The sequence below is a fragment of the Sus scrofa genome, chromosome 13 (genome assembly GCF_054392235.1).
Source record: "Sus scrofa isolate SSC_HxYL_T2T_F1_AM1 chromosome 13, Sscrofa_HxYL_maternal_Yorkshire_Landrace_v2.0, whole genome shotgun sequence".
In the NCBI taxonomy this organism is placed as follows: Eukaryota; Metazoa; Chordata; class Mammalia; order Artiodactyla; family Suidae; genus Sus; species Sus scrofa.
Window position 1 is genome coordinate 220799112 of NC_139395.1, and position 21303 is coordinate 220820414.

Sequence of the window (21303 nt, forward strand, 5' to 3'; positions counted from 1 at the left end):
TTACCCTTCCTGTGCCTGTGCAAGAGGAGGCTGAGAGGAGAGAATGAGAAACAGGCTGCCTTTAAGGGGTTTATTTGTTTTAATCATAGGAATTTTGATATAAAGAGAGCCCGGTGTGACAGCATTTTATGTACAATTTCCAACTGGCACGAAGCGCTCAGCTGGCAACGTGTCTTGCCTTTGTCCTCCCCTCTGGGGGTCTGAGGCTGGGTGTCCTCCCGGTAGGAAGGGGGGCCAGGCAGGGCGTGTTCAGTGAAGAATGTGGTCTTCCAGCTGCATGGCGTCTTGGACCCTCAGTCTCTTTATCTGGGCAAGGGGCATCAGGGACGTATGCCACAGGGCGCTTCTGAAGACGAGAAAAATGGTGCATGGGGCCAATTTCAAGTCTTAAAATATGACATTATCCTTGATGGCACCTTCATATTTTATAAAAGTGCTCCCATGTTCTAGGAGCAAAAGTTCTAAGAGAGAATAGCATATTATAATAGATTCCCTTATCTTTTTAAATGTTCAGCTTCACCTTAATTAGAGTGGTTTTCTCATGTATTCTGCTTGTGCTCAGTGGATTTTATCTTCTGGAATCTTATATTCTAGCCTTAACAATGATTCCCTCGCTCCTGAAACTTTTTTGTGAACCTCGGTGAGCGCAGCATCGCGTATGAGTCAGTCAGGGAGCGCTGTGTTGCTATGAAAGGGACCGTCTCCCGGGAGACGGGGGCTAAGCCCCTTAACGGCGCAATTATTTCCAGCTCCTTTTTTCCCTTTCTTGTCCTGGCATCTGTCATTTAGTCATTAGCCACGCAAATGCACCAGTTAATCATCTCAGAGGTTAACCTACAGAGAATACAAGACATGGCATGGCGTTGTCTGGAAGTTAAGCTACAAGAGCGCTTCAGGACAGAACTGTTTCGTGTTTTGAACCCAGAGGAATTATATTTCAGAACCAGGCAGTCAAGATGGGGCTTTGCTATCCTATTGGAAAGTCTCCTCAGCAGAATGAATGAGATTTTCACCTCATGTTAATCATGGTGCCTGATCTACTGTTACAAATTGCAGCCAGCAATGGGAGTTCCCGTGTGGCTCAGTGGGTTAAGAACCTGACAAGTCTCCATGAGGAGGCGGGTTTGATCCCTGGCCTCGCTCAGTGGGTTAAGGATCTGGCGTTGCCACACGCTGTGGCATAGGTCACAGATGCGGCTCGGGTCCTGCATTACTGTGGCTGTGGCACAGGCAGGCTGCTGCAGCTTCGATTCGACCCCTAGCCTGGCAACTTCCATATGCTCAGATGTGACTGCAAAAAGCAAAGAAAAAAAAATTATTTCAAGCAAAGAAAGACAACCTAGCAGAGGAATGAGAAAGCATCATCAACTAGAAAGTCTTTGATACAAAATTTTAAAGAATCCATTTCACACAACACGTGTGGCTACTGTAACAAGACATAAATCAGCTCTCCTTCTGACTGCCCTCACAATGATTTTTCTTCCTCTGGCCTCTTCTGGGTTGGGCCCACTTTTATGTAATTGTGGGCTTGTCACCTTTTTAGAAACCGGTGTGTGTGAGGCTCTGATTTCACATGATGAGGTCTTATTTCCACGCTGCTAAAAGCCTTCGTGGGGAACACAGGTCTGCGTGGTGTTACGTCCAGGTGCTCTGTAATGACTTACTCCCCGGCGCCTCCTACGAAGGCTCCCTTTGAGGCTTTGCCATTTTCAATCCTGGCCAGCGATGAACATCTCAGCCTGCAGCTCCATGGCCCTCAGGCCGAGCCTCAGGAAGAGGTCTCCGGGTCGGAGGAACATTTTTACGGCTTTTGATCCGTATTGTCCAATTGAGAGAAGGATGCTTTTCTGAGTCTGATGGGCCACTTTGATTTGCTGCTGTTTTCTCCTGCCAGTTCCCGGCGATAAGGTAAGGCAATACTTTGTACTGATGGAGGGAGTCAGATTCGGGTCTGAAATGTGTTTTCTGCGTAACGATGAGATGGGCCCCAGCGATGCAGCAGGGACTCGGCGACTCACCTTTCCTGAAAGATGCCATCTGCCTGGAGGGAGAATGGGCTGGGACTCGCAGGGGTCCCGGGGGACATGGCCGCAGCGGTGGCAGGTGTTTACAGGCAGGCATAAGGGACCGCTCCCACAGTGCACTCTGTGAAGCCGCTGCCACGGTCGGCGGAGCAGGCGAGAAAAAGAGCCCCTTCTCTGGGCCCAGGTGACCCGGGCCCCTTTGCGCTGCCACTCACGAGAGGCCCAGAGCCACCACCACCGTCCGACCATGCTCAGGACCCTCGGGCTGGCCCTGCTGGCTCTGGTCAGCGCCGTAGGCCAGAGCCAGGCCAGCGGCTTCACAGGTGAGGGGTCGGGGCTCAGTGTGGGTGATGCTGGGGGAGCGAGGGGCCCCCTGGGAGCAGAGCCGAGGGCTAGGCAGCCAAAGATGTGTCTGCTTGGAGAGACAGGGTCTCTTCCTTCTTGGCTGAACCTCCTTGTAACCACAGAGACGTGGTAGGATGCTCTCGAACCACCTGCTCGGGGGGTCGGTCGGTGGGGTTCAAATGCTGAGTCTGAGTCAGTGGGTCTGGGCAGGGCCCCAAACTCTGCATTTCAGCTCGTGGTGTGGGTGCTACAGATCCGCCAGCCCCGCTGAGTAGCGAATTCCCAGGGACTCAGCATCGAAGTCTCTAGAACCCTGACCCATTAGTTAGGAAACCCAGCGTGGTCAGGGGCTGGCTGAGGCTACACAGCCAGCCGGCTGCGGGCAGGATTCCTCCAGGGCGACCTCCGACCTTGACCCTGGCTCAGACCTCCTGTCCCTGCCAAGGAGGTGGGACCACGAAGTGGAGGTTCGACTCGCACTGGGCTCTGGAGCCCCGTCTCCTCTGCAGTGGACGAGGATGCAGGTGGTCCATGGGGGCTGAGGGCCAGGCACAGGTTCACGGCCTTAGAGAGGCTCACATCAGCTGCTGAAGACATGCTGGATTTCTGAAGCCCCAGGTCTCTGAGAACCGAGGTTGCAAGTCCTTTAAATCATCTCCCTCCAGGAATCCATCGTGGCTCAGCAGAAAGGAATCTGAGTAGGAACCATGAGGACGTAGGTTCGATCCTTGGCCTCACTCAGTGGGTTAAGGGTCTGATGTTGCCGTGAGCTGTGGTGTAGGTCACAGAGGTGGCTCGGATCCCGCGTTGCTGTGGCTGTGGCATAGGCTGGCAGCTGCAGCTCTGATTCTCCCTGTAGCCTGGAAGTGCCATATGCCACAGGGGCAGTCCTAAAAGAAAAAAAGAAAGTATGCAGCCGAGAATTCACACAGACTCATTCCCTTTCTACCATCAACTTCAGTTTTGAACCAGCTTAAAACTTTTTCATCCATAAGCAAGGAATTTGTGATTTTTTTTAAAAAAAATTAATTATGCTTAAAAAAAAAAAAATTTGGTATTTTCTTTGGAATGAGTAAGGTGCAAATCACACAGCTCAGGAGAGAGCAGGCAGGAGTGTCCGGAGGCCAGAGGAGATCTCAGGAGACATTTCATGCACAGGTGGGGTCCTGGCCGCTGCTCGGTGCTCCGTCAGGGAGCCACGTGTTTGCCCCCAGGTGCCACATGCTGCAGTTACAGGCGTGATTTCTTTAGTCCTCCCGCCACCCCAGACGTAGCTACGACTTTACAAATGATGAGACTGAGGCCCCGAGAGGGCGTGACATGGGCTCAAGGTCACTAAGCTGGTATCTGGGAAGCTGGTGCGAATGCAGGTTTGCTCATCCCAGGACCCAGCAGAGTGTTCAGATTTCCTGCCTCTGGGACCAGAAGCCAGGCGGCCTGACGCCTGTGCTCCTCAAAGGATTTGCTGAGTGAGGGCTCTGCTCCGAGGTTTCTGTTCTGGGCTCTGCCAAGAAGCCAGGCTCGAGGAGGACTCCGTGGGTCCAGCAGAAAGTGAAAAGCAAAACAAGCAGCTCTGAGGGCCATTTTGCCTGGAAGGAGGTGTGTGTGTGTGTGTGTGTGTGCGCCCACACGCTCGTGCACACACACACACACAGGAGGGCTTTGCTAACCAGCAGCTGGGACCTTGCTGGGACCCGGTGGAGCCCAGCGGCTCTCGGGAGACTGGGAAGCAACCTTCCTTAGCGGTTGGCACCTCGTCTTCACTTAAGATGAAAAATAACCCGTGGGTTGGCCTCACCTGCTTCTCCACGCAGGAAGCTTGATCCTCTTCTGCCCCCTCGCTCAGCTAGTGACATTTTCTCCTGTCACCTCTGAGCTCTGACCTCAGAAGGCGCCTTCTCCTGTCCCACCCCACACAGCGAGGGGCCTCCCAGCCCCTCCCAAAGCTTACTGGGACCCATCCCTGGGTGAACACAGGTTGTGTCCACTCCCAGAGGCCCTGCCACCCCAGGGGAGGCCGCCACGTGGTTTGGGCGTGGGCTCGCTCTGCGGTGATGGGACTCAACGCCCGATTCGGCAGCCGCCTCTCCCACCAGCCTGGGCTTGAGAGCCGGCTGGGCCCCGTTTCCTCCTGGGGGTTCCCAGCCCGAGTCTCGCGTTCCGTATGCTTGTGGGCGCATGAGAGGCCAGAGGCGGGGATCTTCGGGGGTGCCGTCCTGGTGCTGGGGATAAAGACGGTTTCTGCTGCCCCCTCCAAGTTCCCGCCCAGAGACCCAGCCTCTCCCGGAAGGGTAGGCACTATAACAGGGGCAACCTCCCTGCCGGCTGCACCGTGTCGTAAAGCTTAGCGCTCCAAGGGTCAGTATCTGAAGTGTCAAGTGGAGTTCCCCCGGCGACCTCGGGTTAACGAGCGGGCATTGTCCTGGGTTTGTGGCTCCAGTTGCTGCTGTGGCACCGGTTCGATTCCCAGCCCCGGAACTTCTATGTGCCATGGACTCAGTCAAAAAACAAGGAAATGAAAATGTGAAGTTCTGGAAACCATTCACTTTTCCTTCACTGAAGCCCATGACTGCAGTGGGTCCCCTGCGGACCGTGAAGTCTGGGGACACTGCACGGGCCCCCGTGTCCCTGCCCTGGGGCTGCCTTGGCCAGGTCCCAAAGACTGGCAGGGGTGGCGGTGGCGGTGCTTAATGGTAGAGATTTATGTCCCCACAGTTGGGAGACCAGAAGTCCCAGGTCAAGGTGTTGGCAGGGCCGGTTCCTCGTGCGGCTGGTGGGGGGTGGGGGCGGCGGATCCGGTCCCAGCCCCTCCCCAGCTTCTAGGACTTTGCTGGTGATCTTGCTGCTCCTTGGCTGGTGGAAGCATCCCCCTGGTCTCTGCCTTCGTCTCACATCACGTCTCCTTGTGCTCATTCGTGTCTCTGCCTCCAAATTCCCCTTTGATAAGGATGCCAGTTGTCCTGGGCCAGGCGCCGCCCTACTCCAGCGGAACCTCACCTGCAAAAATCCCTACTTCCAAACACGGTCGCATTCCGGGCCCTGGGGTGTAAGACTTCAACATGAATCCGAGGCGGGGCGCCTTTCCGTCCATGGCAGCCCCTGCTCTTGGGCAGACGGGACATCCTGGCACCCCATGGGAAGTGGGTCCGTGGCAGAGGGCACAGGGCTGGTGAAGGTGGTGGGCACCGTGGGAGCTCGAGGACCAGGTGATGACGCTGATGGAGGCCATGGGCATCTGTGTGCATGAACCAGGCTCCAGGTGAGAGACACTGGGCCTGGTAAGACACAGGGTCACAGCCAGGGAGGATGTGGTCCTACTATGGGCACTGTGCCCTCACTCCTGCTGGTGACCGAACAGGGTCAGCCTTGCAGTCGGGCTGAGCTTTACCACCTATGAAGGTCTCACGTGTGCTCAGTGTGTGTGTGTGTGTGTGTGTGTGTGTGTGTGTGTGTGTGTGTGTGTGTGTGTGTCTTCCATCTAGGGCGCCATCGCCAGTGTGCCCAGCACACGGTGGCCTCAGCATGGGGTCCCTGGGGGAACTGCCGCGTATTCCCCTCGGCTGTGCAGCCGAGAGGCGAGCACAGGGCTCTCCAGCCAGCAGAGTCAGAGGACACGTGAGGAGCCCACATGCTTGGTTCCTCTGTGGCCCCCTCCTGCAGTGTCAGGGCCGTGGGTACAGGAGCCGGGGGTCAGGCAGGTGTGGCATCTCCTGCCCCCTGGAGGAGGACTGCCCTTGCGTGCAGGTGGCCGTTCAGACTTGATGCCTTTTCTTTTTTTTTTTTTTGGCTGTGCCTGTGGCATGTGGAAATTCCCAGGCCAGGGACTGAACCCACGCCACAGCAGTGACAGCACCGGATCCTTAACCCACTGAGCCACCAGGGAACTCCTACACTTTATTCCTTCAGTCTGCACTGCTGCCTCGGCTTCTGGGGGCAGGGGTGGCGGGTTCCCCAAAGCCTAGGACTTGCAGAAGAGCCCTGGAACTGGTTTGACACTGGCATCTACCACCCACTCTTCTCCCCGTTGTCCCTCCCCCCACCACCCTGTTGTCCACCCCATTGTCTCCCCGCCTCGTGTCTCTCCTCCCCCCACCCGTTGCCCCCCCCCCCCCCACCCGGTAGAAAGCGGCCTCTCGTTGCTGGGCTACCAGCTGTGCAACTACAGCGAGACGCACACCATCCCCAGCGTGGAGGCCGCGCAGACGTCCCGCCTGACCCACGTTCCCTGCGGCGGCTGGATCCCCTGGCGGCGCTGCCCCAAGACCGTCTACAGGACCCGCTACCTGGCGGTGGACGTGCTCGAGCGGAGGAACGTGACCCGCTGCTGCGAGGGCTACGAGCAGCTGGGCCTCTACTGCGTCCGGCGTGAGTGTGGGCGTCCGGCCGCGTCTCGGGATCTTCGCGTTCGCCCTTACCCTGAACGGACCAGATCTTTCTGGAACTCTGGTTCCCAGGGCGCAGCAGGGTCGTCCGGAGGGCCGGTCCAGGCACACGTCTCTGGCCCCAGCCCAGGTGTCAGGTCCAGAGGGTCAGGGTGAAGCGCAGGTTCCCGGGTGGTGCTGATGCTGGGGCCCAAGGCCCCACTTCCAGAAGCTCTGTCTGGGCGGGTGGCTCTGAGACCTGACTGCACTGGTGTCCTGGGGGCAGCTTTATAAATGCTCACGCCTGGGTCTCCTCTCAGGGACGGGTTGGATTTGGTCTGGGGCATCGCTTGGGCACTGGGATTTTTTTTAAAGCCCCCCGAGCAATTCAAATAGGCAGCGAGTCTGAGAACCCGCGCTGCCCTCTCTTCCCTCCTGGCAGGCAGCCTCTTCATTCTACAAGCCCGGAAATCCTAATCTGAACCCCAATCTGTAAGAGTGATGGGAAGGGTCCCCCACGTGCCCCCTGCCTGCCCAGAGGCCCCCACATCCTCCTCTTACTTCCTCAGTGAGTTTCAAAGGATGCTTGGGGCACTTCCCAGGGAGGCTTTGGCTGGGCCAGGCTGGTCTGAAGCCAGGTGGCCGGGGCCATGTGGGAGTTCAGGGCTCAGCCTCTTGACCTGAAGGAAGTTTCCAGAACCTCTTCTAGGGGAGAGGATGTGGGCGTGGGCATGTGTGAATGTGTGGGGGTGGCGGTGATTGTTAGATTTGAGTCAATACCGGAGCTACCATGAGTTTCTGAACACTCAGAAGGGCCCCCTGCCCCCGCCTGGAGGTGGAGGTGGAAGTGGGAAGGGCGTGGCTCCATGGGGTGTCGGCTGGGCACCCTGAGACGGAGGGCTGCAGCTTCCAAGGAGCAGAAAGCACCAGCTCAGGGGTGCAGGGGGGCCCCCAGGACGGTCCCCAGGGCCCGAGGCCAGGACAGCAGCAGGCGGGGGCATGCATGCCACACACTGGGATCCGCCCCCCAGCACCAGGGGCCCCAGGATGCAGAGTCTTGGGCCAGTCCGACCCTGCAGGAGGCTGCGTGGCTGGGCACACGGTCAGCCTGAGTGCCCCGAAAGCCCACAGGGAACAGGGGCGGCTGACACTTCATCCTGACCCCATTCAGAGGCCAGGCTCAGAGGTGACGGGACTGCTCGGGGCTGAGCAGTTCACAGGAGTGTTAAAATGACACCACTGCAAGTCAAAACCAGAAGGGGCCAGCTGGCCTCAGGTCCGGGGCTTGGCACCCATCGTACACTCTTGCGGTTCCCTGTCCCCTGGCGATCCTGCCCAGGTGCTGAGTCTAAGGGGTCCCTCCCGGGGTGACCCCGGCCCCCTCTTCACGTCCCCTGTGTCCGAGGGCCCTGTGACAAAGGCGCTGCCCAGCCCTGGGAGCACCCTCTGCCCCTCCTCCTGGGGGTGGGGCCCGTGTCCGGGAGGCCTGGGGGACCTTGCCAGTTGGGAGCATCTGGAGGGACCAGCAGAAGGAGGGACCACCCCTCACGGTCTGCCATCGCCTGCCGAGGCCACACTCCTCTCACCTGAAGAGGGGCTGGCAAGGTCACATGCCTGGAGGACCTGAGGCTGAGTGCCACCCCCCGCCCCTCCCAGGCCAAGCTGTCTCTTCTGTAACAAGTGAATTCCCCGTGGGAGACACCTGCTGCTCGTCTTTCTTCCTCTTAACGAGCCAGCCTCTCATGGGGCTCCTCCCCACTTTTACACCATTAACGCCTTTAAATAGGAACTTACCAGGCGGGAGAGGCCCAGAACATTCTAGACAGAGTGGGCCGATCTGCTCTGGGGACGCGCCGGTCGGGGGTGGCTGGTGCGGAGACAGTGGGGATAGGAGGCGGGGTGTGCTGGGGGCGAGAGAAGGGACGCACCCTGAAGGTCCGCGGGGCCCAAGGAGGGGGCTGAGGTGGGGCGGGGGGCGCACAGGCCCCCTGGGCCTTAGGAGGGTCACTCTAGGATCAGGGTCACTCCAGGAGCAGCTTGGAGGGAGGCAGACAGGAGCCCAGAAGGCAGGAGGAGAGAGAGGGAGAGGAACCTCCATCAGGTGCGTCCTACAAAGGCCCACGGGAGAATCCTTGTCACGACAGACGGTGGGCGGCAGCGGACCCAACTAAGATCGCGCCAACTTGGGTCTGGGTGTCCTGACCCCCGTCCGATTCTGTTTGTGGCATTTGAGGAAGGGGGCTGTGGTGGGGGGGGGCAGTGACGAGGAATATCGGGCACGGGTCCCATCGGACTTCTGCTCAGGAAGGTCCGTCCCTTCTTGTGCCCGTCCCGCTTGGCACTGCAGCCGCTGCAGAGCCTGAGATGTGACCCGGGGGAGGGGGTGGGGGCTGCAGCGCTCCTGCGGCTTGTGAGAGCCACGCTGAGTGTCTGTCTCCGCGTCTCTGAGCTCAAGGACCCCACGTGGGCAGCTGGGAAGTGCCTGGGTTGCAAGCGTTTACACCATGGGTACCTGCAGCTCAGCTTCCTCCACCCCTGCCTGGCTCCTCTGATCAAAGCTGGCACGTTTGATCAACGTTGGCTCAGAGATGCCTCATGACAGCCTGGCTGTCTTTGGGACCAGAAGTGAGAAATCTCAGCAAAAGATCTGCTGAGACCCGCTGGTTGATCTGCACAGCAGGAGGCAGAAGCCAAGCCTGGACGTGGTGGGTGCGGACACAGCCTGGGAGTCTGGAGAGGAGGGGGGCAGAAGACGCTCTGCTCCGTGGCAGGGCCTCTGGGTTGCTTTGCGTCTTGGCAACTTGAAGCTCTCAGCTCAGGGGTCTCATTCCCGCAGCAGCCACTGCAGCCCGCTTTCTTCCTCTTCCTCCCACTCAGCACCAATCCCCTAAAAAGGGAGGAGCCATGTGAGAACACGTGCGATGACTTTTTCAAATTTTCTTCCTTTTTTTGGGGGGGGGGGCTTTTTAGGGCTGCACCTGCAGTATATGGAGGTTCCCAGGCTAGGGGTTGAATCGGAGCTGCAGCTGCCAGCCTACACCACAGCCACAGCAATGCAGGATCCAAGCTGCATCTGTGACCTACACCACAGCTCACGGCAACGCCGGATCCTTAACCCACTACGCGAGGCCAGGGATCGAACCTGTGTCCCCATGGATCCTAGTCGCGTTCGTTAACTGCTGAGCCACGGAGGGACTCCCCCGTTCCAAATTTTTTAAGTCCAATATTTAGAATGCAGTAAGTTGTACGTTGTTTTATTTAAGTATATTTTTAAAATACAAGGACAAAAATGAGCGTGCAGGTCGTGTAGAAAATTTGAAAACAAAGAAAAGGACAAAGGGAAATGGCCCCAAGCCTCCCGGCCCCCACCTGCCCCAAGAATAACGACTGTTCAAATTGCCTTCTGGTTTCACACAGGGCGCATGTTTGACAAAAGCACGGTCACCCTCCCTGAGACGTGTCGTAGCACCCTTTGGCCACTCGGGGGTTTATCTGGAACATTCTGGGTGTCAACAAGCAGTGTTCTCCAGCATGATTTAATGGCCACAAGGCATTACCTCATCAGGCTGGATCCGCATGAGGCAGCCTCCAACCTTGTCACATCTAGCGGTTTCCAGTTCTTTGTTACAAATAATGCTGCTGCTACACCCAAGTTGGGTGCAAAACTCAGGATGGATCCAGGAGCAGAGCTGGGGCCTCAGTGGACCTTCACCATCTGCACCGTCGCCCGGTTCCTGCCCTGCCTGCCTCCTCCGCGGGCTCATCGTCAGCGGGGCCCAGGTTCCCACGGGACCAGGAGCCGACCTCAGACTTCCCGTCTCCCCCAGGCTGGTGGCCAGGGCCCTGTGGGGCAGGAGGCTGCTGAGGAAGGCTTACTACCCAATTATTCCCCCGCCCTGGGGAGTCTTTAGGGCTGTGGCTCAGACGGAAATCTCCCCCTTGGCTCATTGAACTGAGAAGGTACCCGGGGTGGCCAGGCGCTGGGCGGTCCTGGCTCGTTGTTCGCATCAAGTTAGAGAAGGAGAAGCAGATTTTTGACTTTCTACCAAATCGGAGCTGTGGAGTGTTCTCTTGGGCTCTCTAAGCCGGCCAGCCCTGGGGGTGGGGTGGGGTGGGGGGGTAGGGACAGGGGGTTTCCAGCTGCCTCCAAATTAAGACGAGCTATGACTCAAAAGCCCTCTGTTGCGATCAAGTGAGCATTTTTGGAAGCCAGCTTTTCTTGGTGGCCTGTAAACCTCTTAGTTTAGACTAGGTTTTTTTTTTTTTTTTTTTTTTTTGGCTGTGCCCATGGCCTATGGAAGTTCCTGGCCAGGGATTGAACCCTCGCCACAGCAGCGACCTGAGCAGCAGCAGTGACAGTACTGGGTCCTTAACCCACTGAGCCACCAGGGAACTCTTAGAATAGTTTTTGATTAAGTATTTGGAGACAGTGGAGTCCCCCTCTCCCGGGGTCCCTAACATGAGCTCGTCGGTTACCAAGCACATTGGTCCTGGGAAAGGCTGGCGCTGGCACAGTGTTAATTGTAATCCACACTCTGTCTGGATTTTCCTTTACTTCCTAGTGTCATTGTTCTGTCCCAGGGACCCTCTGGCCTCCTTGCACACTCTCCTGCCTGCCTGCCTGCCTGTCGGGCATCAAGCCTGCTCTCTGATGGCTGCCCGCCAGAGCCCTGGCCCCCCCAGGCGGCCCCCCACCGGGCCCTAGCTTCTTCCTTGAAGCTTTCATCCAAAGCTTTCAGTACTTCTATTTGTATACTGGCCTCTGTCTGCCGGAGTCTAAGTGTCCTGAAGGCAGGGACTCGCCCTCTGGCTCACTGCTGGATCCTGGGCCCTGGTACCATGTCTGGCACACAGTAGGTGCCCAATAAATATTGAATGAGTGAGTGAGTGAGTGAGGGGTTAGCACACAAGCAGCAAGGGGGCCTCTGGAAGCTGGTGGAGGTCCCCGTACCTGGGCTCCGGAGGCCTAGAGCAAAGGGGCCCCCGGGCCCCCAGCTGAAGCTTCCCTCCTCCCAGGAGAGACGGTCAGGCTCGTTAGAGTCAGAGCAGATGGCCCTTGATGGATGCTCTGCAGGACGTGGGACAGTGCTGCCCGGGCCTGGCCACGGCTCTCAAGAGGGCTGTGCCGTGCACCTCGGAACCCCAGACGACCCAGGGCCAGGAGCCACCCAGGTGCAGCATCACGCAGCCCATCAAGGACTCTGCTGCTGGGAGTTCCCATTGTGGCTCAGTGGGTTAAGAACCTGACGCATCCATGAAGATGTGGGTTCGATCCCTGGCCTCGCTTAGAGGATTAAGAATCCGGCCTTGCTGTGAGCTATGGTATAATTCTCAGATGCAGCTCGGGTCCTGCGTTGCTGAGGCTGTGATGTAGGCCAGCAGCTGCAGGTTTGATTTGACCCCTAGCCTGGGAACTTCCATAGGCCAAAGGCGCGGCCCTAAAAAGCAAAAAAAAAAAAAAAAAAAAAGACGCTGCTGCCAACACCGTCCTGATGACTGGTCACTTGCCCCCCCAGCCCGGAATCGGTCTTCGGAGTTTGCATCCAGACCTGGAATCTGCCCTGTGGTGGGGCCAGAAGCGTCCACCTTGCCATGCACCCTGGATGTGGACTGCCCTGGACTCCGGAAGTGCTGCCCCGTGTCAGGGGCCCTCGTCTGCACGGCTCCCACGCCTGGAGGTAGGGCTAAGACCTGAGCAGAGCAGGCCTCCCTCGGGAAGCTGAGCGGGGCGGGGCCAGGCCCTGCTCTGGGAGGAGGGGACACTTCACTCATCAAAATCCAGCACTGACTCTCATGGACGGGGCCCGCTCTCTGGGCCCCGGGGCAGGGAAGGTGTTCTGGGAGAGCAGGGAAGGACCCCAGTTTCCCAAGTCTGGGGGAGGGGAACCCGGGGGAGGTCCTCGGAGCCCCCGCTGGAGCTCGCTGGGAACTGAACTGTGTCAGAGGAGGCAGGTGTAAGGCTGCCCCATGGGGACCCAAATCCTTCTCAAGAACCCGTATTCAGCAGGTCGATGGCCTGGCCCTCAGTGCCCACTCCCAGAAGTGGCTGGTCAAGGTGCCGGGCGAAGGAAATATATATAAATCTGTAATAGGGACTAGATATCATAACACATCATACATTTGTGTAGTGTGGCCCCAGGGAACCCCGCCCTGTCCCGGGCCTGAGGCTCACCCAGCGCCCTCCTGCAGCTCCAGAAAGGAAGCTGGCGAGTTTCTGGTACAACCTGACGGTCCTGGTGAAGATGGACTTCCAGGAGCTCCTGCAGGTGGACCCCAGACTCCTGGATCACATGAGGCTCCTGCACTCCATGGTAGGTGGGGGCGGGGGGCACCTGCAGGGTGCCCGGTGGTGTGCAGCTGGGAGCTGGCGGTCGGGGAGGGGTTCCATGTGTGACCCCCAAAGCCTGACTCTGAACCAAATGTGAATTCTTACTTAAAAATGGCTTTAAGGGAGTTCCCATCAAGGCTCAGTGGTTTCAGACCCCAGCTAGTATCCATGAGGATGCAGGTTTGATCCATGGCCTTGCTCAGTGGGTTAAGAATCCAGGTTGCCAGGAGCTGTGGTGTAGGTCATAGATACGGCTTGGATCTGGTGTTGCTGTGGCTGTGGCATAGGCCGGCGGCTGCAACTCTGATTGCACCCCTGGCCTGGGAACTTCCATATGCTGCAGGTGTGGCCCTGCAAAGCCAAAACAACAACAACGAAAAAGACCCAAAGCTCTAAGAGCTAGGATTTTCATGCAATAAAACACACTCTTGGGCGCGATTTGAGGTCAGGGCGTTCAGGCTCACCCCGTCAAGCATGGAGCCTCTCCCCCTTACAGGGTCTGTGACTTAAACAAAAGTTCCCCAGACACAGACACCCTGCCCAGAGCTGTGTCCTCATGCACCCCTTGCCCCGGAGCTCCAGCCCCCACCTCGGGAATTCTGAAGACGTTCTGGAAGTGCCTGGAAGGAGCCTGCAGACCGGGCTCCTCCCCCTCGCCCTTGGGGCTGGTGGCTCTTTGTCTTGGTGCTGCCTGTCCCCGTAGGATTCACAGCATGCCTGGCCTCTATGCACAGGACACAGAAACATGCCCAGCTGTGACAACCAAAACTGTCCTGGACGCCACAGGTCCCCCGAGGGACAAGGCCGTGGGTACTTTCTGACGCCTCGGCAGCACCTGCCAATCAGGACAACTTCATGCACTGTGTCCCTCTGTCCGGGGAACCCAGCAGGGGGCAGACGCTGCTTGTCACCACCCTATGATGCCTTCCCGGGGTGGTGGTGTGACCCCAGGACAGCTTCACGGGGAGGTGACCCCACACAGTCACCCCCACTTGGAAGGGCCCTGCATCTCCCATCATGCTCTGCTCTTGCCTCTTGAAATGCTTGATTTTTGAACAAGGGGCTGCACATTTTCCTTCTGTGCTAGGCCCCACACATTGTGTGGCTGGGCCTGGCTGACTGTCAGGTCCCATAGATGTGTCCCAGGTGTCACAATGTCAGACTCAGAGTCAGTGGGGGTGGGCCCAGAACAGACGGCGGACTCCTCACCTCGTTCTGGGCCGCCCAGTAAAAGGGCTTGAGAGGTATTTCCAAACACTGCCTGGACCCAGGAGCCTTCAGTGCCCCAGGTGGAAGTGATCTTTTTTTCTTAGCTCATTGGAGGGTTGGAGATGCCTAATTGCCCAGTAAAGAATGGCTCTGGAGCCAGACTACTGGATTCAAATCCCAACGCTGTCACTCATCAGCTGTGTGACCTTGGACAAGTTACCTAACCTCTCTGTGCCTTCGATGTCTCCTCCATTGAACAGAAATAGTTCTCCCTGAAACAGTGGCTGTGAGGTGTAGACAGCACGTGAAGATCTTTAAATGATGCTCATACGTGTCGCTTCTGAGCTGCTGTGGTTGTTGGTTGCTGCACGTCATTGTCCCATGTCCCCGCTGTTTCCTCTGGTGTGTGGGTTGTGCTCCGCCTCACAGGAGGGGCCTGTCCACACGGGCTTCTGACCGCAGCAGGTGTTGGGCGCCTGACTAAGGGATTTGCACGAGGCCAGTGCTGGCTTCCTGGTCTGCCTCCCTGGGAACGGTTTCAGGTCTGCCGAGGAGGGTCTGGGACCCAGTGCCCCCCCAGCCCCTTTCAGGTCCCGATGGAGACGGGGGTGGAGGGGGGTGTCCTGGCAAAGCCTGCTTCCTGATGCTCCTCTGCCTGGGTGGTCCACGCTCCTTGGCCCGGTGTCGCAAGGCAAACTGTAGCTTGAGACTTTGAAATACTAGAGTAGAGCAAAAAGAATTCATATGAAATGAGAAAAGGGATCATTCAACTTCAGAAAATAGCTGACGTGCACAACGTGAGGCTGTGGCTTGATGTCTAGTTCCCTAATTCCAGGCCTGACTCTCTGTCATCAGTCGCGAGGGCGGGGCCCAGGGGTGCCACTGCCCGGGGTTTCTCCCTGGGGCTGCCATAAAGCAAATTCAGAGCTTGCAGGTGGAGGTCGGCTCCAGGTGGCTCCCTGGCCTCTCCCCAGTGTCCGTCTGTGTCCAAAGTTCTTGGCATAAGGACACAACGTATCCTGGACGGAGGCTGCCCTAACGACCTCACCTTCACCACGTACATTGCAACAGCCCTGTCCCCTAAGGGGCCACATTCCGAGATTCTGGGGGCTTAGGACCCCAGCATGGAGAGCTTTAGGGGGGAGCCACAATTCAACCCAAAGAATTTATAATCTGCTTTGCAGGACTTTTATTGGAATGATGACCAAAAGAAAAATATTGTAGAGGTTTTGCCTTTTTTTTTTTTTTTCTGCACAGGAGAATGGAGCGTGTGTGTGTGTGTGTGTGTGTGTGTGTGTTACAATTAATTTTAACATCTTTGGGCCTCTGTCTCCCAGTCTGTCCCCTGGAAGCACTCTTCCACCATGTGACAGCCTGACTCTGGTTTCTCAGGTCACCGGTGCCCTGCAGCCACTGAACGCCACCGTCTACCACCTGCATTCAGCCGGTGGGGACACCTCGACCACAGTGTCCCGGCTGCTGCTGGGCCTGCCACAGCCGGTGCCGGTGGCCCGTGTCTCCACGGCGCTGGACAGCATGGTGAAGCGCGTCTATGAAGTGATTGGCGTCCGGGTGCAAGGTGGGGCTTCGGTCGGTGTCCCCTGGGGGTGCGGGGCGGGGACCGCAGGAGTGAGGAATCACCCAGCAGGCGAGGGATGGCCCGACCCATCTTTAGCTCATCCTGGCCCGAAGTCTGAACTCCAGGTTCTGAAGCCAGAATGTCGGGAGCTGGCTCTGCTCCGGTGTCGTTTTTCCTTCCCCGCTCTGTCGCCTCCGCAGCCCCTCAGGCCCAGCTTCTCCTTCCCTCCGGGTGGGGCCAGAGGACACATCCTGGAGCAGCGCAGGCACGACCTGTCTCCCCAGCTCCCAAATTCCCCTCCTGCCTCTTCCCCAGCCTCACCAAGAGCATCCTTGCATCCAGAAGGCTCTGTCGGCAGAATTTGCACAAAGCTGAGTTTGGCAAAGCCCACAGATGTGTTTCTGGAAGAAATTACCTGGTCTTTTTTTTCTTTTCATTTTTAAAAGTTTTTTTGAAGTACGGTTGAGTTACAACATTATGATAATTTATGATAATTTCTGCTGTACAGCTAAGTGATTCGGTTATACTTTTTTTTGTTTTGTTTTGTCTTTTTAGGGCCGCATCTGTGGCATATGGAAATTCCCAGGCTGGGGGGTCGAATCAGAGCTACAGCTTCCGGCCTATACCCCAGCCAGAGCAACGCGGGATCCGAGCCGCATCTGTGACCGACACCTCAGCTCACGGCAATGCCGGATCCTTAACCCACTGAACGAGGCCAGGGATTGAACCTGTGTCCTCATGGATACTAGTTGGGTTCGTTACCTCTGGGCCAGCATGGGAACTCCTATTCAGTTATACATGGACACGCATCCACTCTATTTCAGATTCCTTTCCCACACAGATGACCACAGAATATGGGGTGGAGCTCCCTGTGCGGGACAGCAGGTCCCTGTGGCCCCTCCGTCCCGTAGACCACAGAGTGCCTGTGCCATCCGCAAACCCCCAGGCCATCCCTACCCCGCCCTCCGCCCTGGTAACCATAAGTTTGTTTTTGAAGTCAGTGAGTCTGTTTCTATTTTGTAAATAAGCTCATTTCTATCATTTTTTTAAAAAAAGATTCCACGTATAAGTGATAACATATGACATTTGTCTTTGACTTACTTCACTTAGTATGAGAATCTCGAGGTCCATCCATGTTGCTGCAAATGGTGTTATTTCATTCTTTTTTTTTTTTTTTTTTTTGAAGGAGAATCTATATCAGGGGTCGGTAAACTTTCTAAAAAAGGCCAGATAGGAAATACGTGTGGCTGTGGGCCACATGGCCTGTTTCAGTGGCTTGGCTTTGCTGTGGGCAGTGCGTGAGCAGAGGCTGGGCTCGGCTGGAACTTTCTTTGCCACAACAGGAGGCATCGGCAGTTTGCTGCATTCCTGGGCTGCTCTAGCTGAGGAAGCTCCTTCTGTGACACTAAAGGTCACACGTCACCATGCCAGGGTCTGGGACCCAGGGAACGTTCTAATGATGGCAATTAATTCCCTTCCAATGCCACAAATGTTCCTGAAAACCAGACTGAGCCGCGCCAATAAGCAAAGTGCCTGTCTTGTCTGTTCTGACCACGGGAATCTGGAGCAAGGAGAGGGAAGGCTCAGGGCGGGGACTGGGAGCACCTCAGCGGGACACAGAGAGACTCCGTGAGGGTCTGTGGCTTTGACCGGGTGGCGCAGGTGAGGGAGGGCTGAGGGGGTGGGGCTTGCTCTGGATTGGATGCTGCGGAAGCGGACGCGCGTCTCTGATTGGACATCTCAGTAAACCTCCTCCAGGGGAGGGGCGGCAGCACGAAGAGCTGTGATTGGTGCAGAACCCACAGCCTCTCGTTGCGGCCGAGAGAGGGGTGGGTGCTTCGTGGGGGCCGTGATGACCTTTTTCCGTCTGGCCTTGATGAGGTGGAGATGTGACCTCCGCCTGTCTCGCTCTGTCCTGGTCATGGAGAAGCCTGTCCGGCAGTCCTGGGTGCTCCCACCGCATAGGCGAGTAAGGGGGCCGTGGAAGGACCAGGCCCCTCCTGCCCGTCAGGGGCCGCTCCGCCCCCATTTCTGTCCAGGCACTGCCGTCCACAGGATTGATGCTTGGGGAGGAGGTCTAGCCCCCATCATTTCTTTTTTCTGTTTTGCTTTTTAGGGCTGCACTTGTGGCATATGGAAGTTTCCAGGCTAGGGGTCGAATCAGAGCTACAGCTATCAGCCTACAGCACAGCCACAGCAACGCCAGACCCAAGCAGTGTCTGTGACCTACACCACTGCTCACGGCAACGCCGGATCCCTGACCCACTGAAGGAGGCCAGGGATCAACCTGCATCCTCATGGATACTAGTCGGATTTGTTTCTGCTGAGCCACAACGGGAACTCCCTAGACCCCATCATTTCAGATTCAGCACAGCCCCGAAGTGATTTGCTGAGCCCACAGCAGCCGCCCAAGCACCCAGAGCAGTGCCTTGAGCTTTGGACCAGCTGCCCCAGTGACTGGGGCTGGGGGCTGATGGGGCCTGTAGAGCAGGGCGTGCAGAGGCCCTTGGGACCTCAGCCTGACCCTCTTCCTCTGCTCCTGTGAAAAAGTTTGGAGGGTAATGAGGACAATGGATGTCCCTGATGAGCGTCCCCACTGCTCCTCCTTTTCAACAGACGTGAATGAATGTTCCCACGACGAACTCAACACCTGCTCCGGAGGGGAGCCGTGTGTAAACACAGAGGGCTCCTACCACTGTGCCCGTCACCCCGAGACGCCGACCCTGTGTCCCCAGAAGCTGGACGGCACGTGTGAAGGTGGGTGACGGCTCTCCAGGTGGGGAAGGAAGGCCTCGGCATCTCCCAGGCCAGGCAGTCCTCAGACCACCGGGACCCTCTCTTGCACAGAGGGGATGGCGGTCCCCTGGGCAGAGGAGTCATTTGGTTCTTTTGAGAATTTCTGATCTCATGACGGGCTATTCCTTTTTTGGGGGGGGGATGCCCATATGGCATGTGAATGTTCCTGGTTCAGGGACTGAATCTGCACTTCAGCAGTGACCTATAGCAGTGACCTGAGCCACAGCAGTGTCAGTGCCAGACCCCTAATCCACTGAGCCATCAGGGAACCTCCTATTCTTTTTTAAATTGAAGTATAGTTGACTTACGACGCTGTGTTAGCTTCTGGTATACAGCACAGTGGTTCAGTTATATATATATATAATATATATTCAGTTATATATATATATTTGTAATCTTGTTCAGCTTTTTCCTTATAAGTTATTACAAAAAATTGGTATTGTTCCCTGTGCTATGGGAGGGTATTCTTTTTTTTTTTTTTTGGCTTTTTGTCTTTTTTAGGGCTGCACCTGGGCATATGGAGGTTCCCCAGGCTAGGGGTCTAGTTGGAACCTACACCACAGCCACAGCAACATGGGATCCGAGCTGCATCTGCAACCTACACCACAGCTCACGGCAACGCCAGATCCTTAATCCACTGAGCGAGGCCAGGGACCGAACCTGCCACCTCATGGTTTCTAGTTGGGTTCGTTAACCACCGAGCCACGCCAGGAACTCCTGGGGACCGTTCTTACAGATGTTTATGTGCCATTCACTGTGGCAGGTGCTGGTCATCAAAACACATATGAATAGATCATAAGCTTTGCTCTCTGGAAACTCAGTAGAGAACGTGCCAGGTGCCTGCCATGCTGGTGTGTAAATAGGATGCCTGTGCACTCTGTTGTTTAAGGGGGACCCTCTTGAGAGTGAAAAGGGCATGACTGCTGCTTATACCAGGCGCCAGGAGTAACCCGGAATTGTGCGGTCAACCTAGATGGTGAAAAATGTGCTGAGTGCTGGTGGACACACTGAGAAGGAAGTCCCGGCTCTGTGCCGGCTGGGTTGCTGATGGATGCCAGGCGTGTCCCAGCTGCTGGTGCATGCGAGGGGCTCCAAGTGGCAACTAACTGTATTTTGAAAAGTGCGGAGAGCTGCAGTGTAGGCGGGAGAAGGCAGTGGGGGAAGATGGGGTCAAGGGACGTTTCGGCGACTGAAGCTGTGGGACTTGGTGACCAAGGAGATGCAGGAGAGGAAGAGGACAGTAAGGTGGCATGTCCTGGTCTAGCAATGGAGAGATGGCTGATTCTGCAGGAGCTGCGGAAGACGAAGCTTATTATTAGCGCTTCTGACAGTAGCATTTTACCCTGAGAGGGGGTGAAATGGAGACACAGCAGGTGCTGCCTGAGTGGCTCTTTGGTGCTGGAGCTCAGAGGTGGGGCTGGGCTGCAGTAACCTTGGGTGTGCAGGTGGCATCTGGACTACGGGCAAGGTCGGGAGAAGGGAAGGAACCCCGGGACTTAGATGTCAGTACGGGAGGAGGTGTGTGCAGAGATGGAGTGAGGCGGGAAGAACACAGGAAAGTCAGCATCCAGGAGCCAAGAAGAGGTGATGCTTCACAGGCAGTTACTGAGAAGTGGCTCAGAGAGACCAAGCAGAATCTGGAGAACAGGTGGGCTTCCAGAAGGGTCCTTCTCAAAGATGGGCATGCCAAAGCACACCTGTGGGCCGTGGGAGAGACGCTGCTAATTCTTGCAGCCCCGGGACCCAGTTCAAGCCCCCTCTCCTCTGGGCAGCCGCCCTGGCATCTCTTTTCTCTTCTTCCCCCTGGCTGGGGATCACGGTCTCCTGCAGCTGCTCCAGTGGCCGGCATGCGGCCCAGGGGGGCATGATGCCCGCAGCGTGCAGGGCTGCCTTCGGGGGGCGAGGCTGCAGGTGCAGGTGCCTGGCCGGCAGCTGGGATGGTGAGTGGGGGGTCAGCAGGTGGAAGGTTCCACTAGCATGGACGGGTGGTGAGGGTCAGGCGGGCGTCCGTTCACTAACGGACACATTTTATCTTATTTATATTTATTTTCATTTTTGGAGGCAAATGAGAAATTTATAGTTTTATTTAAATATGGGACACCTTTTCATGAGCACCAGCTATGCACCAGGCATTGTTTTCATGGTGATTCTCCAGTGTCCACGAGCTCCCAGTCCCTTGGAATGCAGAGGGCAGTGGGGAAGATGACAAAGACAGGGACAGACACAGAATATGGAGTGACAGTTCTGCCGTGAAGAAAAACGACGTAGGAAAGTGACAGGTGGGCTGGGGCCTGGACGTGCCATCTCAGGTGCAGTGGCCAGGGCCACTCCACAGACAGGGTGACCTTCAGGAGTGTGGGAGGGAGCCGTGAGGCTGACAAGGGACAAGGAGGGGTGTGGAGGGCTGGGCGATGTCCCCAAAAGAGTCCATGTCCCCGCGCACCATGTGAGTGGCGCCTTGAGCGCCAAGGGGACTCTGCGGGTGGGATTAGGCTGAGGACATCAAGAGGGCCGATGGTCCTGGACCATCTGGGCCCCAGTGTCATTGCCAGGGTCCACAGGGACGGGAGAAGAGCGGTGCTGCTGGCCTGGCAGGTGGAGAGGGGACCGCCACCCTGGGGCGGGGGAGCCTCTGGAGGCTGCAGCAGGAAGGAAACAGAG

The 21303-nt window shown here is 56.9% G+C and overlaps 1 protein-coding gene across 8 annotated transcripts in view; it reads left to right on the forward strand.

Moving 5' to 3' along the window:
* The first annotated feature begins 768 nt into the window (after positions 1-768).
* The window catches only part of UMODL1 (uromodulin like 1), a 69442-nt gene continuing 48907 nt past the window's right edge, over positions 769-21303 (forward strand). For 4 of the 8 annotated variants that reach the window (XR_014823952.1, XM_084989778.1, XM_084989775.1 and 1 more), the window contains exons 1-2: positions 17704-17811; positions 18463-18603. Coding sequence is in view for 4 of the 8 variants with exons in the window: in XM_005670375.4 (XP_005670432.3) it covers positions 2272-2347; positions 6492-6734; positions 12247-12408; positions 12920-13041; positions 15660-15846; positions 18463-18603 (931 nt within the window). In the remaining 4 variants the exon portion in view is untranslated. Of the gene's footprint in view, positions 1909-2271; positions 2348-6491; positions 6735-7172; positions 7299-10358; positions 10511-12246; positions 12409-12919; positions 13042-15659; positions 15847-17703; positions 17812-18462; positions 18604-21303 lie in introns of those variants that run through there. The other 4 variants (XM_084989774.1, XM_005670375.4, XM_084989773.1 and 1 more) reach the window with 4 other exon arrangements.